We start from the raw sequence: 27,098 nt of genomic DNA, 5'->3' as shown, positions 1-27,098 counted from the left end.
TTTTTAATGTTCAGGCCCCTGTGACCTTGACCTTTGATGGAGTGACCCCAAAAACAATAGGGGTCGTTTACTTTAGCAGCCCTACAACCCTATGAAGTTTGAAGGTTCTAGGTCAAATGGTTCTCCAGTTATTGCTCGGAAATGAAGTGTGACGTACGGACGGACGGACGGACAGGGCAAAAACAATATGTCTCCTGGGGGAGACATAAATACTGATCATTTCATCTTTACACACCTTGGCAATTATTTCCTTCAAGCTAATGATGTGGCTTTACTTCACAAAATTTCTTAATTTAAAAATTTTGAAAGCATTTTAAAATCTGGGTAAAAAGGATTTACTGATAAAGTATTTTCAACTGTTCTTTCGTGAAGCTTTATTTCATTGTTTTGAATAAACATAACAACTTTATATCATAGTAAAACACAAAAAAGTCTGATATGTAACTATCATCACAATTTAAAAATATAAATATATAGGCATTTTTATCTAAGCTAGAAAAATAACTAGTATGACAACTGGTTAAAAATTTCCAATTTTATAATTTTGTACAAAAAAAAAAACAATAGTTGATAAATCAGAATAAAAATCAGATACAATGTTTATCAAATATGGATCAAATAAGACCAAAAATCTAATTTTTTTGTTTTTTTTTCCAGTGAAAGTATCCAATTACTTCACCAATTATTTAACATAATGCCCAGGACTGGTAAATATTTTACAATGCTGTCTAATCTGAAACAAATTTACATTCCCATTTACTGTTAACACCAGTCAGGCAATATTGTCCACCAAACAGTTACGTAACACTCTATTCAGCTTATTTTGACAGCACTGCTGGGACAGATTTCAAACTTCATGAAGTATTAATATACATACAAATATGTATTATCAAAGATGGAAATCTTCTTCTCTCATGGCGTCATGGACAAATTTTTAGTCATGATTAATTAATAAGCACACCACTAGGTCACCGTATAACAACAAAACAACATCTCCAAAATTAATGTAAATCAACCTAAAATGAAAACATTATCAAAGTCCTACAAATATTTCCTATTCAAGAAGATGTGATTTAAAATGGTTATTAAAACAGATGAAATTTTCAATCCACAATGCTTCACCATAAAAGTCTTGACACACTGGCTCTTGTTTTGATAAACGACCTGAAACTTGCTCATCTTAATTGTAATATAAAAATTTAATCAATGCAGAATATACTGGTAAATGTATTAAGCTTTCCACATATTTTTTCTTCTTTGTAAGCTGGATTACACTTTCTAAAACAGATCTTAAATACTGTGAAATCATTAATGTTCGTGGGGGACTAATTTTCGTGGATGAGTCAATCCACAAAATTTGATTCCAACGAACAAGTAAAATTCCCATTGATTTTATGTTCAGAAGTTGAAACCCATGAATTCACATCCCCACGGAATTGCTGTTTTGACCAAAACCACGAAATTTCATGCCCACGAAATTAAATGATTTTACAGTAGAAGAAAGGCTATTTTGCATACACAAGTAGACAGAAAGGCCTGTCACACATGCTTCTTCTGTAAACAGACATTCATCTGACTGTGCTGCTCTTAATTTTTGTTCCCGTTTCTCCCAAACTAGCCCTATTTTCATAATACCTAAGTTACTGTAATTTTTCTTCTCTGGCACTCCACTAAATGCTCAATATATTTGTAATTTATATACTAGTTTACCCTTCTCTTAGAAAAGTATCTTCCCTTTTCTTTCTTGATAAAGCAATCATGTAAAAATCTGCAGAAATGTTGAAAACCTATCTAGAATGTAAAAAATCTATACATAACAAAATGTGCACTGTTTCCAATGACAGTGTTGAACTATTTCTAAAACAATAATGGACTATCAAACTACAACAATACAATATATAACTGAAATCAGCACTCTGTATTAAAACAATCTAGTTAAAACGAAGACAAATCACAAACTAAATACTCTGAACACAATATATAAAACATTATTATCAAAAATATGTTGAAATTTGTTTGTTTTGGTTTGCTTCGTTATTTGAGCCGTGCCATGAGAAAATCAACATAGTGGGTTTGCAACCAGCATGGATCATGGCCTGCGCATCCATGCAGTCTGGTCAGGACCCATGCTGTTCTCTTTCAAAGCCTATTGAAATTAGGGAAACGCATAGCGAACAGCATACATCCTGACCAGACTGCGCAGATGCGCAGGCTGGTCTGGATCCATGCTGGTCGCAAACCCACTATGTTGGTTTTCTCATAGCACTGCTCATTTGTTACAAATGCCTATTAGCAAATTACAACAAAGCAATATCACTGTCTGACTTGTCTCCTTAGCAAACCCTTCATTTGAAAAGATATACTGAGCAATTCATTGACTGGCACCAAACAATTTTTTTTTAAAAGTAAAATTTTTGTTTTATTTACATCTACAAGCCTGCTGCTAAAGTACAAACATTCTTTGCTCGAACTTGGATAATTCATATACCAACCATTGCTCTAATTCATCGTACGGTTCTGGCAAATTATATAAAGGATGCATATTTTTCAATGGCTGGAGCTACCGATAACTCGAACATATTTTGGTTGTCTCGTCAAGTTCAAGCGAACAAAGTCTTACTGGATAATACAGACTAGCAAAATCAGATCTGTATTTATTACATATTATGCAGTATTACACATACAGAGGCCAAAAGTAAATGATCAGAAATTTCGCTATGTTTTACCAATACTTGGGAATGAAACCTCGTGATAGACTGGTCGGAAAGGCTATTTTGTGGAGGCATGAACTAGTAGATTTGAAATTATTTTGAGAAATAAGGATTCAATGGGGTTTAATTTGGTGGTCTGGCACACATAAAATCCACAAAAACTAATTCCTCCTTTTGAAGATGAACAAGTGTATATGGTTGTATACTGTCTAAATACAATAAAACTTTGATCCGTGAACTTGCTTGGCATAGCAATTTGTGGTTACAGCCAACTGAGATTCCAATGGTGTTGTATATACCAACGAATGACATTATCAAAACATAAAGTAAGATTGTCAACATATCTATCTTATTAAGCTACTGAAAATCTGAATAGTTATATAATTAAGATATTTGTGACTATCTAAGTATCAGTTTACTTTTCAGGCATAAAATGAAGGCTTATATCACTGAACATAAATTCTTGTTACAAAAGTACAAAACATGTACTGCTCATTTGGACCTTCAGTATTTTAAATGAACAAAGCTTCAAATAAATCTTGCAAAAAAAAATCTGTAATAAGCACCTTTAAAATAACAAGAGGGTCATGATGACCCTGGATCGCTCACCTGAGTAATATGGCCACATGTTTCAAATGGCAAACTGATGCTGAAATATTAAGAAAGTAGGTCAGCAGGTCACATTTATGTAACTGAAAGCCAGTTTTGAAATCGGTGTGCAAAACTATACATGTTATCCAAATTTCAAGGCTGTATCTTATAAAACAAGGAAGTAGGTCAGTAGGTCAAGGTCACAGTCAAGTGATCCCTAATCACTTGGGATCATCAGGTAATTATAATTAAACAGTCTAGGAAATATGATCTGATAATGTTTAAAGTATTTTTTCCTATATAACTCATAACAAGTGACCCCCAGGGCGGGGCCTCTTTTCACCCAAGGGGCATAATTTGAACAAACTTGTTTCAGATCCACCAGGCAATGCTACATACTAAATATAAGAGGCCTAGGCCTTGAACTTTCAGACGAGAAGATCTTTTTTTTTCCTATTTAAGTCTATGTTAAACTTGGTACCCCCAGGACTGGGCTTCTTTTCACCCTAGGGAAAACACTTGTTGCAGAGAAACACTAGGAAAGGCAACATACTTAATATTAAAAGACTAGGCCTTGCAGTTTCAGGCAAGAAGATTTTTAAAGTTTTTTTTCCTATATAAGTCTATGTAAAACCTGAGACACCCCGGGGAAGGGCCTCTTTTCACCCCAGGGGCATAATTTGAAAAATTTTGGTAGAGGACCACAAGGCAATGCTACATACAAAATATCAAAGGCCTAGGTCTTGTGGTTTTAGACAAGAAGATTTTTAAAGTTTTTTATTATATAAGTCAAGTAAAACTTGTGACCCCCGGGGTGGGGCCTCTTCTCACTCCAGGGGCACAATTTGAACAATCTTGATAGAGGACCATAAGATGATGTCACATGCCAAATATCAAGCCTCTAGTCCTTGTGGTTTTGGACAAGAAGACTTTTAAAGTTTTTCCTTTTGGTTGCCATCAACCAGAGTTCTGCATGGAATTAAATTCTTTGAACAATTTTGAAAGGGGACCATCCAAGGATCATTCCTGTGAAGTTTGGTGTAATTCTGCCCAGTGGTTTTCAAGAAGAAGATTTTTTAGAAAATGTTGACGGACACATAACACGACGATCGACGGACATTGAGCGGTCATAAAAGCTCACCATGAGCCTTTGGCTCAGGTGAGCTAAAAATTAGGCTTTATTATGTTTAAACATACATTAAACAACACATTTAAGTACTATGCTAAGGCCTTGAACTTTAACCTAAAGGAATGTTAACAATAATGCTAAATTAAAATTTTCTTACATTTTATTTTAAAAAATGCATCTAAAAATCATACTTCCAGCATATTGTCTTTGTAAGTCCTATCCTTTTTAAGTGCTACAAATGCACCTGTCAATATTTTGCCCGCCCGGGGGAGCGGCGGGCATACACGGGACTTTAGACAGAAGACCATTCCCGACAGGCGGGAATATGACAAATATTTGATGTACCAACCAGGCTCTAGGGTGGGATTTAGACAAAAAAGGTTGTCTCTAGGGTGGGGATTTAGACAACAAAAATTTTGAAATGTCAAATTCCCCTGGGTCAGCCCGCTCCCCCCCCCCCCCACCCCACCCCACCCCCCAGACGGGCAAAATATTGACAGGTGCAAAAAGAACATGAAAAGTAAAACAGTTAAACATATATATCCTCTGTATCATTCAGATCATTTCTCAAAGATATACATGGTTGATTTGTATCCTTGTTACTTCTAGTAGCACCATTTCCAGTTTGTACATCGTCGTCTGTACACAGATCAGAACTGCCTTCCTGATGTGCAGATGGGGTAACAGTCTGATCACAGTTTAAACCATTTTCAGTCGATTGTTCTTGTTTAACAATGCCGTCTGCCACAGTATGCAATTTTTCCTTCTCCAAATGTTTGAATTTCTTCTCGTGTGATCTATTTATATGGCCACTTCCAATATGAAAGTCTGTTGCATTTGATGCTCCTGCAGTATTTCCAAATGGCAGATCTACTTTTCCATTCACATTATAATCATCCGCTTCAGAAGCCTGCGAAGGGGACATACTTTGTTCATATCTTTCATCTGCTGAATCATAAACTACTATAACATCATCATTATCTACGTTGACAACTACCTGATAACCTAATTCTGGATCATCAGGAGCTTGCATTTCGGGACTACTTCCAGGATTACTTTCTGTTGTAATTTGTTTGGGATTGGTAAACTGGTTATTCTGTTCATAAGGTTTTGGTAACTGTGGTATCACTACTGGGGTTTCATGAATACTACTAACTATGTCTGGGATATCTGAAGGAGCTTGGCTAATTAAATATTCACTAAAATTAAGGTCAGAGGTCCTATTTTCTGGTATGTCTGGAGAATGCACGGACTGACTACTGGTTTTCTTTGACCTAGATTTTCTTGGCTTTTTCTTTGGTTTCTTCACAGTTTCTACTGTAATTTCTGAACCAGATGATATATTTCTGTGATGGTTGTCGGAAACTACTGTAGCAAATGTCTCAGAACTCTGTGAAGAATAAGTCTTAGGCCTGCAATCATTAATCTGAGGATCACTACAGCCAGGTTTTGGTCCTGCAGGGACAACAAAATCATCTGCCTCATCATTTACTTTCTTTTCGAGATCTTTACCAGCTATATGACTATTGTCTTTGTCTTCTTTTGGCAAATTTTCCACATTCTGAGATTCTTCAACAGCCACATCTCTGTTTTGTGAATTTTCTGCCGAGGTCACAACTGATGAAGATCTAGATTCAGTATGTTCAGGACTTGTGGCAGACCTGGGACGTTGCTCCAGTGTGCCAGTCTCTGATCCAGAACTAGATACGTGTCTTCCTAGTCTCCCCCTCCTACCATCTGCATCACCATTGTACACCCCCCATGCAGAGCCCCCATCACTAGAACTGGAGGAGTCTGATAGGTTGCCTGAACAAACAGTCAGTTCTGATTGGCTACTATCAGTAGATGTGGGGCTTCCAGGGGCTTGTCGTTGATTTGTATTTGTGACTGATGGATCGCTTCCTATGGCTTCATGGTATGAGGGAGGCTGTGGTAATGAAGGGTCCACTGGATTGCCAAATGCCTGCGAAACAACAGAAATGATACAACCCTTGAACACAGTATGGTGTTTTACCCTCCCTAATAGTTATCTGTAAACTTTATATTAACCTTTCATATTCCCATCATGTAATGAAAAGAACAAATAACAAGAGTTGTCCATAAGACAGCCAAGCTCGACTATTCGAAATATTGTCCCAGAGGCAGGAAAATATTACCTAAAAAGGTTAAATATCAAAAGAGTTTTAAGTTCAAAAAGGGGGAATAATTTGACGAAAATGCATATCAGTTATGGGACTTGCTGCTATCAACTAGTTTTATAACCCCTAAGGCACATGTGAAGTTTCAATTCAATATCTGCATTAGTTTTGGAGATAGAAACTCACATGTAAAACTTTAACCAGAATTTTCAAAGTCCAAAAGGGGGCATAATTTGCCCAAAATACATGCCAGAGTTATGGAACTTGATCCAGTGAGGTTAGTAATTGATCTTGAAAAAGAAAAAGTAAGTTTCAAATCTATATGCCTTTTAGTAATAGCTGTATGTACTTGCACGCAAAACTTTAACCAGAATTTGCTAAGTCCAAAAGGGGGCATAATTTGGCCAAAATGAAGGTCAGATTTATGGGACTTGCTGCTATCAACTAGTTTTATAACCCCGAAGACACATGTGAAGTTTCAATTCAATATCTGCATTAGTTTTGGAGATAATAACTTGCATGTAAAACTTTTAACCAAAATTTTCTAAGTCTAAAAGGGGGCATAATTTGCTCAAAAACATGTCAGAGTTATGGAACTTGACCCAGTGAGGTTGGTAATTGATCTAGAAAAAGAAAAAATAAGTTTCAACTCTATATGCCTTTTAGAAATAGCTGTATGTACTTGCATGCAAAACTTTAACCAGAATTTTCTAAGTCCAAAAGGGGGCATAATTTGGCCAAAATGAAAGTCAGAGTTATGGGACTTGCTGCTATCAACTAGTTTTATAACCCCGAAGACACATGTGAAGTTTCAAATCAATATCTGCATTAGTTTTGGAGATAGTAACTTGCATGTAAAACTTTAACCAAAATTTTCTAAGTCCAAAAGGGGGCATTATTTGCTCAAAATACATGTCAGAGTTATGGGACTTGACCCAGAGAGGTTGGTAATTGACCTAGAAAAAGAAAAAATAAGTTTCAAAGCTATATGCCTTTAATTGATGGCTGTATGTACTTGCATGCAAAAACTTAACCAAGGTGTGATGCCGACGCCAGGGTGAGTAGAATAGCTAGACTATTCTTTGAATAGTCGAGCTAAAAATTGAAAGTCATGTACATGGTCAAATTCTGTAAATCAGAAACAACTTAAATCATACAATTTTTTTAAACAATTCACTTCCTTTATTCAGACCGTTTTTTTTTTCTTTTTTGACATTAGATAACATTAAAGGATGAAATTATGAGTCACACTTCAAACCAAATCTGAAAATTCAGGAATTCATTAGTGTTGCAATTTCAACTTGTAGTTAAAATAAAATATATATTCATGTTCAAGGTTCACTTACGACATTAAGATACCATCCTGGTGGATTTTGCATGGCCTCGTCATAGGTTGGTGGCCTATCTCTTTCAATACTTCCAAAAAATCCCAGTCTGCGTCTATGGCGTCTCCGTCCTAAAAAATATCAGAGGGAGTATGAACTATATATATAAGACAAGCTATGATAGATTTCAGAACTAGCATATTGACTTTCAATATATACTTTGTGAGAAGTTCCATGTATTTCCTTTTACCCAATATTATACAATACTGAACAGAAACAGTTTTCAATCTCAAGGTCATTATGTCCTTGACCTTTGGTCTACTGACCCAAAAAACTTTAAAGATCATAAACTAGCCACAAGCAATCAGCCCAGGAAGTCTGAACACTGTAGAGCAAATCATTATCTAGTTACTGATCAACCTACATGAACAAAATAATAAGTCTTCTCTTTGTCAAAGGGGGATTAACCATTACCCTGCTAAATTTCTTTAATGAACTTGTCCATCTTTCAAATTCAACAGAACCATTAACTGTAAAAAGGGGTGTTTACCAAAAAGAAACTGATAAAGATAATGACAAACAATGCAGATCTTGACCAGACTGCACTGATGTAGGGGCTGATCATGATCTACACTGGTCGCAAAGGCAGAATCAAATGGAAAAACCTTTTGCTATAGTTAGGTTTTTACTCTCGCTCACATGCCTGTATATATCTAGAACCTTTCAAGCTTTAATGATGGAGAAAAAACCCAGGTGTCCCTCTAGGAATTATTTCAGGCTCGATAGAAACTATGACCTTCTGAAAGCCAGATGGGAAGTTTTCTCACTAGGAAGAATTTTACATTTTGAGCCGATGGCAGGGTAGGACAAATGATCTTAAGTCAATAACATGCACCACTTGGCCATGGCGATATGAAAAATACCTTTTAAACATTTTTCTACAACACCAAAGTAACAGGCATTAGAAATATCTATAAACAGGATGTGCTATTTACTTCTTCTTTCTGTAACATCTCCGCTAACTGTCGGAAGTCTTTCACTTGAATCTCGGGCCTCCCGAAGACGTGCTCTGCGACATCGTCGGATCATCACAAACAGCAGGCATATAACCATGATCAGGAATACAGATATCACCATGGGAACGATCACACCTATTGTAATGGTGTACTGATAGCTCTTGTCCCATTGTCCTGTGTTATCTAGAAGAGAGTAAGATATTCATTATCAAATACAATTTTGACCAATTAAATCATAGAGAATCCTGAGAGTTTTAATCCCTATGAGAAGGAAATTTAGTGTGTAATCTAACAAGGTTAACAGGTTAAATACCTTAAAGTGGAATTATACTTACCGTGTAAAATATTTTCTTTAAAATGGAAAGAAGTATGATTAAACTGGATTAGTGGTACTGAAAAAATTATTTGCATGAACCAAATATTCATAAATAACATACATACCTGCACATCCGGACACTTCATCACTATTGTCCCCACAGTGATCATATCCATCACACATCAGACCTCTATCTATACACCGATTGTTATTACAGATGAACAAATTTGAACCACAATCTGCAACATAAATAAAATTGTCCAATCTAATTTATTTTTCTTAAACTTTTGCTGCCGGTAGAGCTTTGTGGTTTTGAATAGCATCTTTACACAATAAAATAAATTGCCTATTACAATACAACTTTATGTTGCAACTTATATTAATTATTTATGGTTTTCTCTGTTTCTAGATCCATTTACACATGAAATTATGGTACTGAAATATTCAGAAACAGGCGCTCATTTTATCACAGTAAATTGCCACCTTAGTTAAAAAAAAAACGGTGCTAAATACAAAGAAAGACAACAACAAAGGTGTTCATTTTTGGATAGAACTCAAACCAGTCCGTAACCCTTACCTTGCTAAATTTCTAAAACGAACTTGTCCATCTTTCAATTTGGACAGTACCATTAATTTTTATAAGGGGTAATACCAAAAAGTTACAGACTGAATGGCGAACAGTGCAGATCATGATGGTCACAAAGGCAGAAGCAATCGTGTTCAGCATGATAAGGGTTAAGAAAAAGAAGATACCTTTATTAACTCGAAACCTGTAACAGCTGTTTGAGTATAAATGCAAGAGATAGACATACTCAATTCAACATGACATGATGACATAAGCATGTAGACATATGTACGAAATGTATGTAATAATAACATGTATAGTATTCTCATGGTTGTTTGTTTGTTTTTTGGGGGGTTTAATGCCGTTTTTCAACAGATTTCAGTCATGTAACGGCAGGCAGTTAGCCTAACAAGTGTAACTGCCAGCTTCTCCACACTAATTATCAGAGGTGGAGGACGAATGATTTCACACACAAAGTCTTTCATCAAATCGTCACAGAGAATATACGCCCCGCCCAGGGATGGAACTCACCACCCCGCGATCCGTAGACCAACGCTCTCCCTACTGAGCTAAGTGGGCGGGCTTAATCTCATGGTTGTGGTTTTGCATACCAGACAAAAAAGGTGATTAAATTACAGTATATATTTATATATAATAATAGTAAGTGGAACAAAAAGGGGATAGGGAAATGTTACTGTAATTATCCCTGATAATCTTTGAAACAACCTATACTGTGACGGAATTCTAATTTCAGGAAAAGACTATACTACTTAAAGTTATATAGAAATAAACTATAAGTTTTGACCTTTAATCTCAGGGTCGCAAGTTCAATCCCAGAGCGAGGCATATGTTCTCTGTGACAATTTTATAACAGACACTGTGTCTAAAATCATTTGTACCCAACCTCTAATACATATGGGAAAGTTTGCAGTTACTTGCGGAGAATAGGTTTGTACTGGTACAGAATCCAGGAACACTTGCTATGTTAACTGCCTGCAGTTACATAACTGAAATACTATTAAACATCGGTGTTAAATCCAAAACAAAACAAACTTATTATATAACACATAATTATGTAAAATGTCCGATAGTGTGTGCTACATTACATCTTATTCTTAACTAACAATATTGTAGTTAAGGTCATTTGTGTGGCAATTTTATCCCTGGATTTGACAGACTAGAGATCTATTAATGTTATTAAGGATTTATACATCAAAGCTGTTTATACTATTGGAGTTACTGTGTTTTATTATTTACAAGATGCCTGTTGTTCTGGTGGCCAAAATGAGCGAAAATAAGCCCTAGTGAGAACTGCCTGTCAGAACATACCTGTACGTTTGTAAGAAGCATATGTCAGTAAAACACTGTCACTTGACGACAGGGAAGCATTCAGCCTGATGTAGAAACCCGTCGGGCTAATATGTGGAATACCATTGTTTATGTTGTCTAGCATATCATATATAGATCTCACATCCGCCACTGAAGAGAGGCCGTCACGTATAACTATTTGATTGTCGCCTCTAAACAAATAACCTGAAAATATATCAACACCTCCATTGTTGACTGTGTTAGACACTTATCAACCCAAGAAATGGACCTTGATAAAAGTTCAAGTCAATGATTCTAATACTAATCACATCTCTGTTATATTCTATTTCTGACATCAAAACGTCGAGTCTGCAAGTTAAGTGCATTTGGGGGAGATACATTCAATGTACAGGAGTACTTCCAATATTACGAATAAATTCTATAAGGAAATCCTTTGAAGGCACAGAATGCAACCAAGCAAAGTAACAGTGGTCTATTTGAGTCTGTTCACGAGTGGTAATGGAATTTGCAACACCTCTCATGCTCCCTAACACCCGCTTCAGCAGGATTTTATTATACAGATATCAACTGGACACCATGCTCCCAAAAGTTCAGAATATAAAACATAGACTTTGCAAACAAAAAAACAACAACAAAAGAAAACAAGAGCTGTCTGTAAGACAGTGCATTCGACTTTTCTCAGTGCTTGACTCTGAATTAGAACTTTGCCAGTAGAAATTTATAAAACTTTAACCAAAAATTCTAAGTTAAAAAGAGGCATAATTCAGTCAAAATTCAAATCAGAGTTACGGGTATTGTTTCTCCTTGCGTACACTTTGATAGTAAATAACTATATTAAGTTTCAAGTGAAAAGCTTTGATAGTAACAGAGATATTTGACTTCATCAAAAACTTTAACCAAAAAATTCTAAATTAAAAAAGGGCAAAACTCTGTCAAAATTCAAACCAGAATTATGGCCATTTGGGATTGTTATTCCTGGTGTAAACTTTGATAGTAAATAAGAATTTTAAGTTTCAAGTCAATAGCTTTGATGGTAAAAGAGATATCTGACTTTATGAAAAACTTTAACCAAGGGCGACGGCGACGCCGGGGCGAGTGCAATAGCTCAACTTTTTCTTCAAAAAGTGGAGCTAATGACATATGATGCAATATAATCAATCAAAAATAAAATGTAATAAAGAAACTTTACCGTTTGTTCTTAATCTGATAATTTTGAGGTAGGTTCCATCAAATCCTTCTTGAGTCTTTACCACCCATAGACAGTCATACAGCTCTCTGGTTGGGGAAGCTGGGGAAAAATCTATCTTCCCTCCTTTACTAGACATTAAATAGCTCAGCCCTTTACAGTCTGAAAATAATAATAACTCAGCCCTTTACAGTCTGAAAATAAGCATTTTTAATGACATAATCATACATTAAGGAAACTGCTCCCTGATTAGGAAGATTGAGAAATCTACATTTTCTTCATTACCAGACATCAAATAATTAAGCCCTTTGCAGCCCAAAAAAGAATTATTGACAATTACTCATGCAGTGTCACGAAATAAATTAGAAAATGTTGCCAAAAGAGTTGTCCACAAATATGGAACTGTTTGTAATACTTAATGCTAGTCAAACAACTCCATACCAATTTGCTGAGGTTTGATCAATTCAATATCTACAATAACCATGAAATAGGTTTTAACAGTATTCTGCAATAACATTATTTAATCTGTTCCTCTCACAGAAGAATGCCAGTATTGCAAATATAGAATATAAGGAATTAAAGTAAGAATATATTACTTGGAAACTCATGGCAAGTTTCTAAAATTGTATGATACTTACTTGTATTTGGTTTTGAAATGTATGGTGTGTCTGAAATAAAGATATACAAACCTGATAAATGTACTATGAAGAAAACTAGGATACAGAATTAAAATTTTGATGCCCGAAGGGCAATAAAGTATGGCCTGTTATTTGTTTTGAAACACATGTGCAGGCTCGCTGACTAAAACATTTTTGGTAAATGAAAAAGGAGTATCGTGATTTATGATTAAATATTCATCTGATTTGACCATGTTCCTTGATAAATCTTCTGTCTCAATCTGATGTTATTGCACGTTGATAATGATGAAATGTAGCCATCTGTAAGCTAGAGGCAATTACTTGACTTTTTGCCTTACATAATATTTGGCCACTTAGTACTGACCTTGAACTTGAAGCTTCAGGTATGTATATTATATGGTTCAATCAGCAGTAATAACTCCTTGTGATACCCAGAAGGGCCTCACTAGCATCTGGGATGCATAATTCCATTACATCGAGTGACTTAAGTCAAAACAAAACCAGAGCTATTCATAATGGTGACCAATACTCATAAGATACAACTTTGAAAAAAATACATGTACATTATCTAGATGTTGTAAAGAATTAACCCTTACCCTGCTAAATTTCTACAATGAACTTGTCCATCTTTCAATTTGGACAGTTCCATTAACCATTAAAAGGGGTGCTTACCATGATCTACACCGGTCGCAAAGGCAGAATCAGTCGAGTTCAGCATAAGGGTTAACATAAATTTTATGAAAGTCCTTCATGCAGTTAAGAAAGGTATGGAGTGGAAATGAAATACTGACCTTCAAGTGTAACCTTGACCTTAGACTTAGTGCCCTGAGTTGTGCATGTCAAGAAAGTAAACATATATAATTATCTGATAATCCATTTTAATAACAGTTTGAGTAATATTCCTCAGATATGAAAGGCAGACATGTATCTATGACTTCAACATAGTTTAAATTCCATTTTACTGTAAACAACCATCTTAATAAAATGATTTACTTTGGTGAGGTAAACTGTTAATATCAGATACCTTTATAAAACCTGTAAGCAGCCCGGAATCCAATATAGTCTCTGTTTTCCCCTGCTGTCAAGGACATCCCAGTACTGAAGGTGAATCTAATATGGTTGCTGTCAGATACTATTACTGGCCGACTTGACCCACCATTATACTGACCATGCTTGTTACTATGAATAAACTGAAATGTATGCCTTTATCAAATAGCTATCTCATTATGAACGTTAACAATATTTCTTTGTTATTCTAACAAATTAAATTGATCCCTCTGTCACTGAAAATGTTTTTTACAATATCTCAAGCTGTGTAAATACAAGTTTTTGACATTTATGAAATTCTTTGACGCATTATAAACTCCATGTCCATGTCCTGAAATTTGCATATATTTAATCCATGTTGATGACAAGAACAAGAGGGCCATGATGGCCCTATATCGCTCACCTCAGTTTAGTTGCTTGCTTAAACCAATTTCTTTGCTTAGGCTTCACTAACAAAAACATGGTAAAGATTATTCAAGATAACTATTGAAATCTGTTTAGAAATTCAACTGGTGGTCCAAATTTCTTTGCTTGTCAAGAATATTAAAGAGGAGCATTGTTATCAGTATCAGAAGTTATAAATGTGGTCCAAATTTCTATGCTGTACCTTCAAAAACAAGAAAATAGGTCAGTAGGTCATGACTGAGACAATTCAAGATGAATATTGAAATCTGTATAAAACATTATGCTTGTGGTCCAAATTTCTTTGCCACTCCTTCAAAACAAATAAATATATGTAAAATAAGGGACCACCTGCATGAGGCCTATACTGACCCTAGGGTCATGATTTGAACAATCTTGGTAGAGAACCACTAGAGCATAACACAATGTGTAACATAAACAGTTGGCAAAATCCCTGAATGAAAAATCAGAAGGCATTTTTTAGTACAATATGGTATCATACATCAAAATGTTTGTTGCGGTAAATGGAATTCAGTCAGGGTGGATACCAGGCTCAAATATCCCTATTCAAGTTTTCGTGAGGCCCTAAAAGGGGGCATGTGATAAAAATAATAATGAAAGTAAAATGTTGTTTCAATTACAGATTAACCTTACTTAAATATATAACAAAAAGACTATATGATTTAAGGTATAAAAGTAATTTTCAAGTAAATTTAAAGACCCAGAGGCCCTAAATTGGGGGATTCACCATCAGACAACATGTACATGGTGATCTGACCTATCCCCTATGTTAAAATTTGCGTTACATTTAAAACATGTAATTAAGAAATGAATCTTTCTCTTCTATAATATCCAGTGCATATAAAAAATAAAGACTCATTCCATTTCTTTTGAATTGTCATATATAATTCATGAGGCCTCAAAGGGAGTTACTCTCAAAATGAATATTTTAACTGGAAATGCGGCGTATCATTTTTGTAATCAGTGTAACATTCAGTAAAGTGGACATACTCAAGCAGTCTTATAATTAACTGTAGTAATACTAAATATCTAAGCTCCGGACCTTATGGTTTAAGACAAGAATTTTTTAAAGGTTTTTCTATGTACATGTCTGTTTAAACCATGTTCCCCCTAGTGCAGGGCATATTTGACCCCAGGGGAATAATTTGAACAATCTTTGTATAGGACCACTAGATGATGCTACATACCAAATATCAAAACCCTAGGCCCTGTGGTTTTGGACAAGAAGATTTTCAAAGTTTTTCCCAATATAAGTCTATATAAACCATGTGACCCCCGGGGCAGGTCCATATTTGACCCTAGGGGGACAATTTGAACATAATTGCTTGAGGACTATTAGATGATGCTACATACCAAATATCAAAGCTTTAGGACCTGTGGGTTTGGACAAGAAGATTTTCAAAGTTTTTTCCCTATATAAGGCTATCTAATATAAAACAGGTGACCCCTTGGATGGGGCCAAATTTGATCCTAGAGAGATAATTTGAACATACTTGGTAGAGGACCACTAGATGATGCTACATACTAAATAGCAAAGCCCTAGCCCTATGGTTTTGGACAGGAAGATTTTCGAAGCTTTTCCCTTTATAAATCTATATAAACCATATGACCCCTGGGGCGGGGCCAAATTTGAAACTAGGGGGATAACTTGAACAACCTTGGTATAGGACCACTAGATGATGCTACATACCAAATATCAAAGCCCTAGGACCTGTGGTTTTGGACAAGAAGATTTTCAAAGTTTTCCTTTTTCCCTATATATATTAAGTCTATGTAAACCTTGTGACCCCGGGCCAGGGCCATATTTGACCTTAGGGAAATCATTTGAACAAACTTGGTAGAGGACCACTAGATGATGCTACATACCAAATATAAAAGCCCTAAGACCTGTGGTTTTGGACAAGAAGTTTTTTCCCTATATAGGTCTATATAAACCATGTGACCCCTAGGGCAGGGCCAAACTTGACCCTAGGGAGATAATTTGAACACACTTGGAAGTGGACCACTAGATAATGCTATATAAGTCTATATAAACCATGTGACCCCCGGGGCGGGGCCATATTTGACACTAGGGGGATAATTTGAACAAACTTGGTAGAAGACCATTAGATGATGCTACATACCACATATCAAAGCCCTAGGCCCTGTGGTTTTGGACAAGAAGATTTTCAAAGTTTTTCCCTGTACAAGTCTAGGTAAACCATGTGACCCCTAGGGCGGGGCCATATTTGACCCTAGGTGGATACTTTGAACAATCATGGTAGAGGACCTCTAGATGATGCTACATATACCAAATATAACAGTCATGGCAACCAGAGATCTGTATGGAATTCTATTCTTTGATCAATTTTCAAAGAAGACCATCCAAGAAACATGCCTGTAAAGTTTCATCAAAATTGGCCTGGTGGTTCAGGAGGAGATGCTGTTTAAAGGAAAGTGTGGACCAAGCTGGATGGTCGGACGTACGACAGATGGTGAACAATCACAATAGCTCACCCTGAGCTCTTTGTACTCAGGTGAGCTTAAAACAGACAAACAATTAGGCAACTGTCTCAGTGTGTTTCAGAGTAATAAATCTATTTTTAAAGAAATGTGCCTCAGAATCATTTAGTAATGCATGACTGTCTACTACTGCAAAGGCAAGATGTGCAAGCTGAAGATTTAAAGGTTTTTTTCCCTTCATCTTAACAGAGGCAATGAAAACAGGTTTCATTTTAATGCCTAAAAATTCAACTAAAATTATAATAGTCAAACAAGTATATTAAATTTTTTACAGGCATTATACTCACATACAATGAAGAAGTTTCCGACAGATGCCAATCACTGAATGTAATCATGATAGAATCATCGGCATCGGTGCTTGAAATAATGTACTCGTATACCTCGTGATTTTGTGCATAACCTTCTGGGAACAATGGAGAGTTTATATAACCAGTCGCAGACGATGTATCAGAGCTGCCATGGATTGAGTTCAATTTTTCTACAATGTATAATAATGCTATTATTTAGTCTTTTTCATATCAAAGCATAAATATGTTTCCATGTTGAAATGTTTTCCGGCTTAGACAGACTTATTATAATGTTATTAATCAAATGATTTCATATTGGCCATGTTCTCTGCCCAAGGATGGTTTTATTGGCCTAGAGCCAATACTGCTGCCAGAGGACAAACTAGAACTGTCACAGGAGTGACTCATACCCCCACCATACGGTCTTGTCACAGAAGAATGGCAACCATAAGAAATCTTAACAAGAGATCACAGAGTGATCTTGGCGCCCACCAATGTGCCATTTTTGAGTATTCCAAACTTCAAGACTTACTGACTGGCTCAAGGTCAAATTTCATTTCCATACACAACACTGTGCATGTGGTCCAAATTCGAAAGCTGTAGCTTGAGAAATGTGAAAGTAGGTCACTAGGTCAATGTCAAGGTCAAAGTTTGTTTCGGTACACAATCCTATGCATGTGGTCTAAATTTGAAGCCTGTAGCTACAGAAATGTGAAAGTAGGTCACTAGGTTAATCTTAAGGTCAAAGTTCATTTCGGTACACAAAACTATGCAAGTGGTCCAAATTTGAAGGCTGTAGCTTGAGAAATGTAAAAGTAAGTCACTAGGTCAAAATCAAGGTCAAATTCTATTTCGGAATACAAAACTATGCATGTGGTCCATATTTGAAGCCTGTACCTTCAAAAATGTGAAAATAGGTCACTAGGTCAATGTAAAGGTCAAAGTTCATTTCGGTACACGAAACTATGCATGTGGTCCAAATTTGAAGGCTGTAGCTTGAGAAATGTAAAAGTAAGTCACTAGGTCAAAATCAAGGTCAAATTTTATTTCGGAATACAAAACTATGCATGTTGTCCAAATTTGAAGCCTGTACCTTAAAAATGTGAAAGTAGGTCACTAGGTCAATGCAAAGGTCAAAGTTCATTTCGGTACACAAAACTATGCATGTGGTCCAAATTTGAAGGCTGTAGCTTGAGAAATGTAAAAGTAGGTCACTAGGTCAAAATCAAGGTCAAATTTTATTTTGGAATAAAAAACTATGCATGTGGTCCAAATTTGAAGCCTGTACCTTCAAAAATGTGAAAGTAGGTCACTAGGTCAATGTGAAGGTCAAAGTTTTTTTCGGTACACAAAATTATGCATGTGGTCCAAATTTGAAGGCTGTAGCCTGAGAAATGTGGAAGTAGGTCACTAGGTCAAAATCAATGTCAAATTTCATTTTGAAACACAGAACTATGCATATGGTCCAAATTTGACGCCTGTACCTTCAAAAATGTGAAAGTAGGTCACTAGGTCAAAATCAAGGTCAAAGTTTTTTCCAGTGCACAAAACTATGCATGTGGTCCAAATTTGAAGGCTGTAGCTACAGAAATGTGAAAGTATGTCACTAGATCAAAATCAAGGTCAACTCAGTCAAGGTTCATCTTGCCACTCAAAAATATACATGTGTTCCAAATTTGAAGGCTGTAGCTACAGAAATGTGAAAGTAGGTCACTAGGCCAAAATCAAGGTCAACTCATATCAAGGTTCATCTTGCCACTCAAAAATATACATGTGGTCCAAATTTGAATGTTGTAGTTATTGACAAGAACATTTTAAAAGCTTTTCCCTATATAAGTCTATATGAACCATATGACCACCGGGGCGGGGCAATTTTGACCATAGGGGGATAATTTGAACAAACTTGGTAGAGAACCACTAGATGATGCTACATTACAAGTATCAAAGCCCTAGGCTTTGTGGTTTGGACAAGAAGATTTTCAAAGTTTTTCCTTATATAAGTCTATGTAACCATATGACCCCAGGGCGGGGCAAATTTGACCATAGGGGTATAATTTGAACAATCTTCGTTGAGAACCACTAGATGATGTCACATACAAAGTATCAAAGCCCTAGGCCTGTGGTTTTGGACAAGAAGGTTTTCAAAGTTTTTCCTATATAAGTCTATATAAACCATTGACCCCCAGGGTGTGGCCATATTTGACCCTAGAGAAATAATTTGAATCATCTTGGTAGAGGACCACTAGATGATGCTTCAAACCAAATATCAAAGCCCTAGGCTCTGTAGTTTTGGACAAGAAGGTTTTCAAAGCTTTTCCCAATATAAATCTATGTAAAATATAGAAATAAACAAAGGGCAATAACTCACTCATAAATTGTTGAACCAGTCTGATTTTCAGGGGGACACAACTAGGGTACCAATACATCATTCTGACAAAGTTTGGTCAAAATCCCCCCAGTAGTTTCTGAGGAGATGCGATAACGAGAAATTGTTAACGGACGGACGGATGGGCGGACGGAATGACGGACGGACGGACCATGGACGCAGAGTGATTTTAACAGCCCACTATCTGATGAGGGTGGGCTAAAAATACTTTGGAGTACTTCATCCTGGGCTTCCACATATAAGTAATACTAGTATAATACTAGTAAAGTAATACTAGTAAATATATTAAATCTCTAATATTAGAGATACACTAAAAGTGAATTTAAAAAAGTGTCTTACCGACCCATGTTACCACAGAAAAATGTTTTTACTTTTTACATAGGACTTATAATAAAAAAGTTAGAAAAATACCTAAAATATTGAAAATCTAAAAATAGGATTTCTAAAAATAGACTAATTACTGGAATTTAAGGGGAAGAAACTCAGTACAAAAGTTAAAAAAAGGTTACTTCCCTTTGGCTCTAAGCCAATCAGAATGAGATATAGTGAAAATACATCAAAATTAACCTTAAATTCTAAGTAAAAAGGGACATAATTCATGAAAAATTGGTGTCAGAGTTATGCACCTTGTGTCACATGATGTGGGTGATGAGGTGGAACATCTATTTTTAGTTTGAATCAAATCCATTTTGTAATAATTGAGATATAGTGAAAATACATCAAAATCAACCTTAAATTTAAAGTAAAAGGGGACATAATTCATAAAAAAAAATTATGTCAGAGTTAAGCACCTTATGTCACATCATCTGGGTGATGAGGTGGAACAACTATTTTAAGTTTTAATCAAATCCATTTAGTAATAACTGAGATATAGTGAAAATACAACAAAATTAACCTTAAATTCTAAGTAAAAAGGGACATAATTCATGAAAACTTGGTAACAGAGTTATGCACCTTGTGTCACATGATGTGGGCACATGATGTGGGTGATGAGGTGGAACATCTATTTTAAGTTTGAATCAAATCCATTCAGTAGTAACTGAGATATAGTGAAAATACATCAAAATCAACCTTAAATTCTAAGTAAAAAGGGACATAATTCATAAAAAAATGGTGTCAGAGTTATGCACCTTGTGTCACATGATGTGGGTGATGATGTGGAACATCTATTTTAAGTTTGAATCAAATCCATTTAGTAATAACTGAGATATAGTGAAAATACAACAAAATTAACCTTAAATTCTAAGTAAAAGGGGACATAATTCATGAAAACTTGGTGTCAAGAGTTATGCACCTTGTGTCACATGATGTGGGTGATAAGGTGGAACATGTATTTTAAGTTTGAATCAAATCCATTTGGTAATAACTAAGATAATAGATTTTGGGACGGGACGGGACGGGACGGGACGGGACGCGACGGGACGCGACAAAACTGACTCCTATATACCCCCCTCAAACATGTTTGGTGGGGGTATAATGATAGGGCCAATGTGAAATATCACTTGATTAATGACAATTTTATTATACAGCTCTGTATTGCATCTGCCTCAATTTAACCTATCTAAAAGCTTGAATCCAAAAGTCTCCCTGTTTTCTCACATTGGCCCTTTTTGCTCATACTGGCTCAGCTAGGCATCGTATTGGCTCAGTTTGTTTCATATTACAAATATGCATATGTATCTAATAGTATGTCCAATACCCGGTATAGCATACTTGAATAATAATGCTGAATAATAGCTATTGAACTGTTTTTGTTTTTTTTTCGTTCTAAAAATAACATCCATTTAACATATAAGTATTTTTAATTGTGTTAGGTCATGAAGGTCACGCGTGATACATGCAGATTTCCCCTAAACAACAATTTGTGTATACCATGGCTTGGAATTTATGGCCTTACATAATGGGAAGTGTTAATCAAAACAGAAGGACCGCAGCTTCCAAATATTTTATGACACCCCAAGAGTTAATTGCAGCGGAAGTCACCCGTGATGTACCGACGTTTGATCATCAAAATATTACGTAATATTATCTAAAAATATTTTAATTTTTAGCACAAAAATACTGTAGTCGGTTACGAGTCTCGATCTCGGCGATCTTTTTGCACTTTCAGAAATTTTACGATCTGTTATTTTTGTAGTGTTATTCAGTTTGATGGTTGTTTTTTATATAAATACTTACCGATTCCGATTCGGAAGATAAGTCTATTAACTATAAATCATACTTTAAAACATCAAAATGAAATTGTATATGAATTTCAATGTGAAAGTAATCCAAAACAGATTTTTATGCCTAAAAATATAATTCCCTTACTTTAACACTTTATATCTTCGAAACTCAAAAAGAAACTACAATAAATTTTGTATCGTCGGAAAGAGAATTTAAATTGCTATAAACTTTATATTGACAAAAATAATGTCAAAATTACAGAAAAATTAATATTAAAATAATGACATTTTTAACATAAGTATGTGTAATCACAAAATAATGCCCATACCTCTGTTCAGGTAAGACAGTCACGCTTATCAGCCATATACCGATTATTGCTTATTGATTATCATTTATCAGTGTTATGTAAAAGAGGTTACTTTGGCTTCTGTTCTGTGTGGTAAAGGGTTAATTATAACAATATAAATGTGACATGCAAATTTTTGACATTTTTATGACCCAATTTGGTCTAAAAGTCAACACAATTGGGTCCTTCCGTAACCTAAAACTGGCTATGAAAGTTCGCTTCCACAACCATACATAAACAGTCCGTTTTTAACATAAATTACACAGACAAAAGTAGCAGCCATGTTGAAAGATGACAGTGTCAAAACAGAATGTTTCTACATTTGAATAAACTGTACAACGTTAGAAGAGTAGCACTTCCCACCAACATAATGTCCAAACTCAAAAAATGTTCGAAGGATATTCTGACATATTATAGAACACCAAGAAACCCATCTAAAATATTTTTCCGTTACAGCTTCATTTTCTTGTGGTCCTACTTTGCAAATTCATGGCTCTGTGGCTGTGTTTGCGGTGCTCTATGCTTCTGCGAAATCTACCCTTTCCCTTTTATCTTTTTTTACTATAAGTTGCAAGACACACATTCTGAGCAACCTAATCTGGCAGATACTGGTATTACAGAAACAAACGTAAATCTGTTCATTATGGGATTTGAACAAGCAAGTAACAGAGAGGACTCTGGGAAAGAGTGATATTCATAATCTCGTTTTTTTTTAATTATTTTATTGACCAGAAACAATGTAGAAAATTCCACACACTATACTTTCACTAAATCAATAAAATACATGTACATGTAAATAATAAAATTAATTCAAACAAGGAGCTGTGTTCAATAAATGTTTGATGCCCCCAGTGGCATCCTTGATGATACAAAGCAACCCAAGTCCAAAACGAGGTCAAGGTCAAACTGAGGTCAGATGATGTTTGAAGATGAGGAATGGTCACAGGTTACATCTGTATTAGTATCAATTCATTCTTGTAAGCGGTATTGATGCTAGACGAAACGGTCCCATTTGGTTAACCAAGAGATGGCCAATATAAAGCAACCTAAGTGCAAAATGAGGTCAAAGTCAAGGTCAAACTGAGGTCAGGTGATGTTTGAAGATGAGGAATGGTCACAGATTACATCTGTATTAGTATCAATTCATTCTTGTAAGCGGTATTGATGCTAGACGAAACGGTCCCATTTGGTTAACCAAGAGATGGCCCATATAAAGCAACCTAAGTCCAAAATGAGGTCAAGGTCATGTGTGAAGATGAGAATGGTCATAGGCTACATCTGCATTAGTATCAAGTCATTCTAGTAAGGGGTATTGATGCTAGATGAAACGGTCCCATTTGGTTAACCTCGTACGGATGGTCGAACGAACAAACTAACGGACGGACAGGACAATCACTATATGCCTCCCGCATCAGTAGACGCCGGGGGCATAGAAACTTAATTAAACTTACGTATAGTGCTGAAACGTATTTCAAAGTTATAACTAGCTGGGTCTGGCCCATAGCATAGCATGATGAACACATTGCTTGATTCCGAGCGAAACACATCCTGTGACGGACCCAAACTACGGTATAACCTCTTCTTCTCATTCATATAGTACATGTCAAATATATTCAGGTAGTCGCACCTGAATTAAAAATGGTAGGAATTTTAACTAGCAATCACTGATTCAACAAGCATTGTTTAAAGGTCCATATCACCTTGACCTTTAACAACCAAAACAAAGATACAGACATTAAGGTTTTAAATTATCTAAAATAGAAAATATAGTCTGAAAGTTGAAATGGTTTTATGATTTGTTTCAGTGGATCAGACTTTTAACCATTAGCCTGCTGGCGGCAAGTGATTTTGCCTTTGCAACCAGTGCAGACCACGATCAATTGGTCTGCACTGTTTGCTATTCGGTCAGTAAGTTTTCAGTGAACATCCCTTCGAATAATATGGTACTGCCCAAACTGAATGACAGACCAGTCCATTTGAGAAATTTAGCAGAGTAAAGGTCAATGCAATATTTTAGTCCGTATCAGTAAATCAAAAGTTGAGGCATCATCCATGTCAGGCTATATCATTCTATAATTCTATAGTTAACTGAAAATAGACAAGAATCATCATGAATTAGTAATGGGCTGATTAATTAGGACATTGTTAAAATCATGAATAAATGATCCATGACACGAAAGTCTCTTCGATGAATTCCGGCATCTTAACAAAGCATTCAAAACAAGTTAAAACTACCACTATGTCTCTGGTCATCCTAACTGCCATTCAGAACTACAATACACACGTAAAATGATTTCTAATTCGACAGAATAGTGAAAAATTTACTAATCTTTTGGCATTACGTTCAAACTTATGTGAAGTCAATGTTAATATCAATACTTCATTGCCTAAAATTGAAAAATTAATGTGACCTTTTTAGTTAAATTATGACACCATATACAGTAAGAACTTCACCATGATTTATCAAGGATCACCCTATTTTTATACTGTTTAAACGCCAATGAAATCTTCACTGATTCCAAACACTAGTAATGAGAAGCGAGTGGGCAGACAGACAAGGTATATATAAAAATAATGAGGAGAAATATTAAACAAGAAGCAATTACTTTATTCTTCATCTGTCAGACTATGTTTAAATCTAGTATCTTATATGACATTACCGGTATGTTTGATTTATATTTCAATAATTATGACTTCTGTAAGCACTGCTATGGCAACAATAAGTTATGAGTTCAGAATACATGTATATTGGATTTTTAGCTTCATTTGAATAATAATAATCACTCAGGTCTTGAAATTGTATATGTCAATTATGCTTTTTGCCAGAGAATGATGCCATAATTATAGGTTATTTGATTTGTATCGAGAAATATGCACGAGTTCTGTAGCAGAAATATTGTGCAACTTCAGGAGCGCAATATTATTCCGCGAAAGAACGAGTACATATTTCTTGATGCAAATCTAATAATCTTTTTATTACATATGCATCTACACTTAATTTTTTATATAAATGATACACATTCTTTTTTCAGCTTGAGGGAAATTGAAAATATCATCCTTAAAGGACTTTTAAATGTGACTCAATTAATGAAACTGATGTCACAAATGACATCACACACCCACTATGAAATTTGAAAGTCAAAATGGAAAAATATTGATGTTTCCAGTTCCACTGAAACTTAACAGAGTTATTAAATGAGTATGTAATAACAGGTTTAATTTTTTGCACTGCAAAATTCATTTTAAAACAAGGCAGTCTGAAAGACAGCTAAATCCCCCGCCACTGCTATGGATAGTGAAAGGGTAAACCTTTGATTTTAGCTGTGACCTTGACCTTGAACTGACATGGCTGACTCATGAATTCTGCACAACATCTTGATGAGGTGATCATTTGACACAAGTTTCATGAAAATCCTTCAAGGGGTTTAGGAGATACAGAGCTGAAACCTTTGACCTTCAGTTGTGACCTTGACCTTGAGTTGACATGGCTGACTCATGAGTTCTTGATGAGGTGATCATTTGACCCAAGTTTCATGAAAATCCTTCAAGGGGTTTAGGAGATACAGAGTGGACACAAAATGGAAGGCTCAAACTTTCGACCCTTAGTTGTGACCGTGACCTTGAGCTGGCATGGTTGACTCATAATTTCTGCACATCGTTTTGATGAGGTAATCATTTTACCCAAGTTTTAAAAAATTTCCCCCCCCCCCCCCCAAAGGGGTTTTAGGGATTAGAGGGGAACAAAATGAAGGCTAAAACCTTTGCCTTCAGTTTGACCTTCCCTTTGACCCAACAGGGCGACTCTAATTTTTGCACTCCCCTTTGATGAGGTGATCGTTTGACCCAAGTTTGATAAAAATCCTTTAAAGGGGTTTTTAGGGATATAAGCGGACACAAAAGGGAAAGGGCCAAACCTTTGACCCTAAGTTTGCCCTTGCCCTTTGACCCCGGCATGACTGACCAGGGTTTCTCCATCGCTTGATGATGATCATTTGCCCCCAATTTGAAAAAAACCCTAAAGGGGGTTTAGGAGATTAGGCGGACACAAAAGGGAAAAGGCTAAACCCCTTTGCCCTTTGGGTTTGTGACCTGCCCTTGACCGACATGGCTGACAAGGGGGTTCTGCACATCGTCTTGATAGGTATCTTTTGCCCCCAAGTTTATGAAAATCCTTAAAGGATTTTTGAAGATATAGAGCGGACCAAAAGGGAAGGGTAAAAACCTTTTGGGGATAAGTTTGACCTTGCCCTTTGAGCCGGCATGGTGACTCATGGGTTTTGCAATCGTTTTGATGGGTGATCATTTGGCCCAAGTTTTTTAAAATTTCCTTAAAGGGGTTTTTTGAGATATAGGCGAACAAAAAATTTGGGCGGCTCAATTTTTGGGCCCTTTCATTGTGCCTTGACCTTAAACCCGCAAGGCACTCATGGTTCGCACTTTTCTTAGGGTGATCATTTGACCCAGTTTCTTAAAAACCCTTAAAAGGGGTTTAGGAGTAGGACCGGACAATTTTTTTCGGGGAAGGGGGAGTACTCAGGGTTTTGATATTTAAAAGTGACTTTCTTGTTAAATTTTAGCCAATAAACCCAAAATTAGTCACTAACCCACTTTTGGACACCTTTTAAAAAGGGGCTGTCTTTAAAAACAAAGAGTCCAAACCTAACCTGTAGACACCCCAAATACCAATTTGTTAGCCCGGAAGGACGGATGGACCGACCATTCCTATAATCCCTCCGCCACGGGGGGGATTAACAATATCTTTCTTAGGCTTTTTAATCCCTTAAAAATAAAAACCTAGGAACTTTTTTGTACTTATTAAGAACAATATTTGAATGTCATTCCATTTTTTACAAAAGAACTGAAATGGGGTTTTGTATGGCTCGACCCTTTTTGGGACCGACTGCAGGATTCTCTTCAGGACGATCCTTGTTAACCCTTTTTGTATTGGGGTATTATCAAATTTTATAGTGCCTTTTCACCAGGGAGCAAAAGAAAGG

At 35.9% G+C, this 27,098-nt stretch overlaps 1 protein-coding gene across 1 annotated transcript; it reads right to left on the bottom strand.

Annotated features, from left to right (window-relative positions):
• Positions 1 to 357: 357 nt before the first annotated feature.
• On the bottom strand, positions 358 to 23,755 carry LOC123549412 (uncharacterized). Its single transcript, XM_053545403.1, has 10 exons — positions 23,553 to 23,755; positions 17,204 to 17,394; positions 13,969 to 14,134; positions 12,945 to 12,974; positions 12,310 to 12,468; positions 11,121 to 11,324; positions 9,352 to 9,465; positions 8,890 to 9,093; positions 7,916 to 8,025; positions 358 to 6,394 (listed from the first exon to the last, which is right to left on the bottom strand). The coding sequence occupies exons 1-10, from the start codon at positions 23,701 to 23,703 to the stop codon at positions 4,961 to 4,963; spliced, it is 2,763 nt and encodes a 920-aa protein (XP_053401378.1). The 5' UTR covers positions 23,704 to 23,755; the 3' UTR covers positions 358 to 4,960.
• Between the last annotated feature and the right edge of the window lie 3,343 nt (positions 23,756 to 27,098).

This window comes from Mercenaria mercenaria, chromosome 6 (genome assembly GCF_021730395.1).
Source record: "Mercenaria mercenaria strain notata chromosome 6, MADL_Memer_1, whole genome shotgun sequence".
Taxonomy (NCBI): domain Eukaryota; kingdom Metazoa; phylum Mollusca; class Bivalvia; order Venerida; family Veneridae; genus Mercenaria; species Mercenaria mercenaria.
The sequence above is the reverse complement of the archived record's forward strand: the minus strand, read 5'-3'. Positions and strand labels throughout refer to the sequence as shown.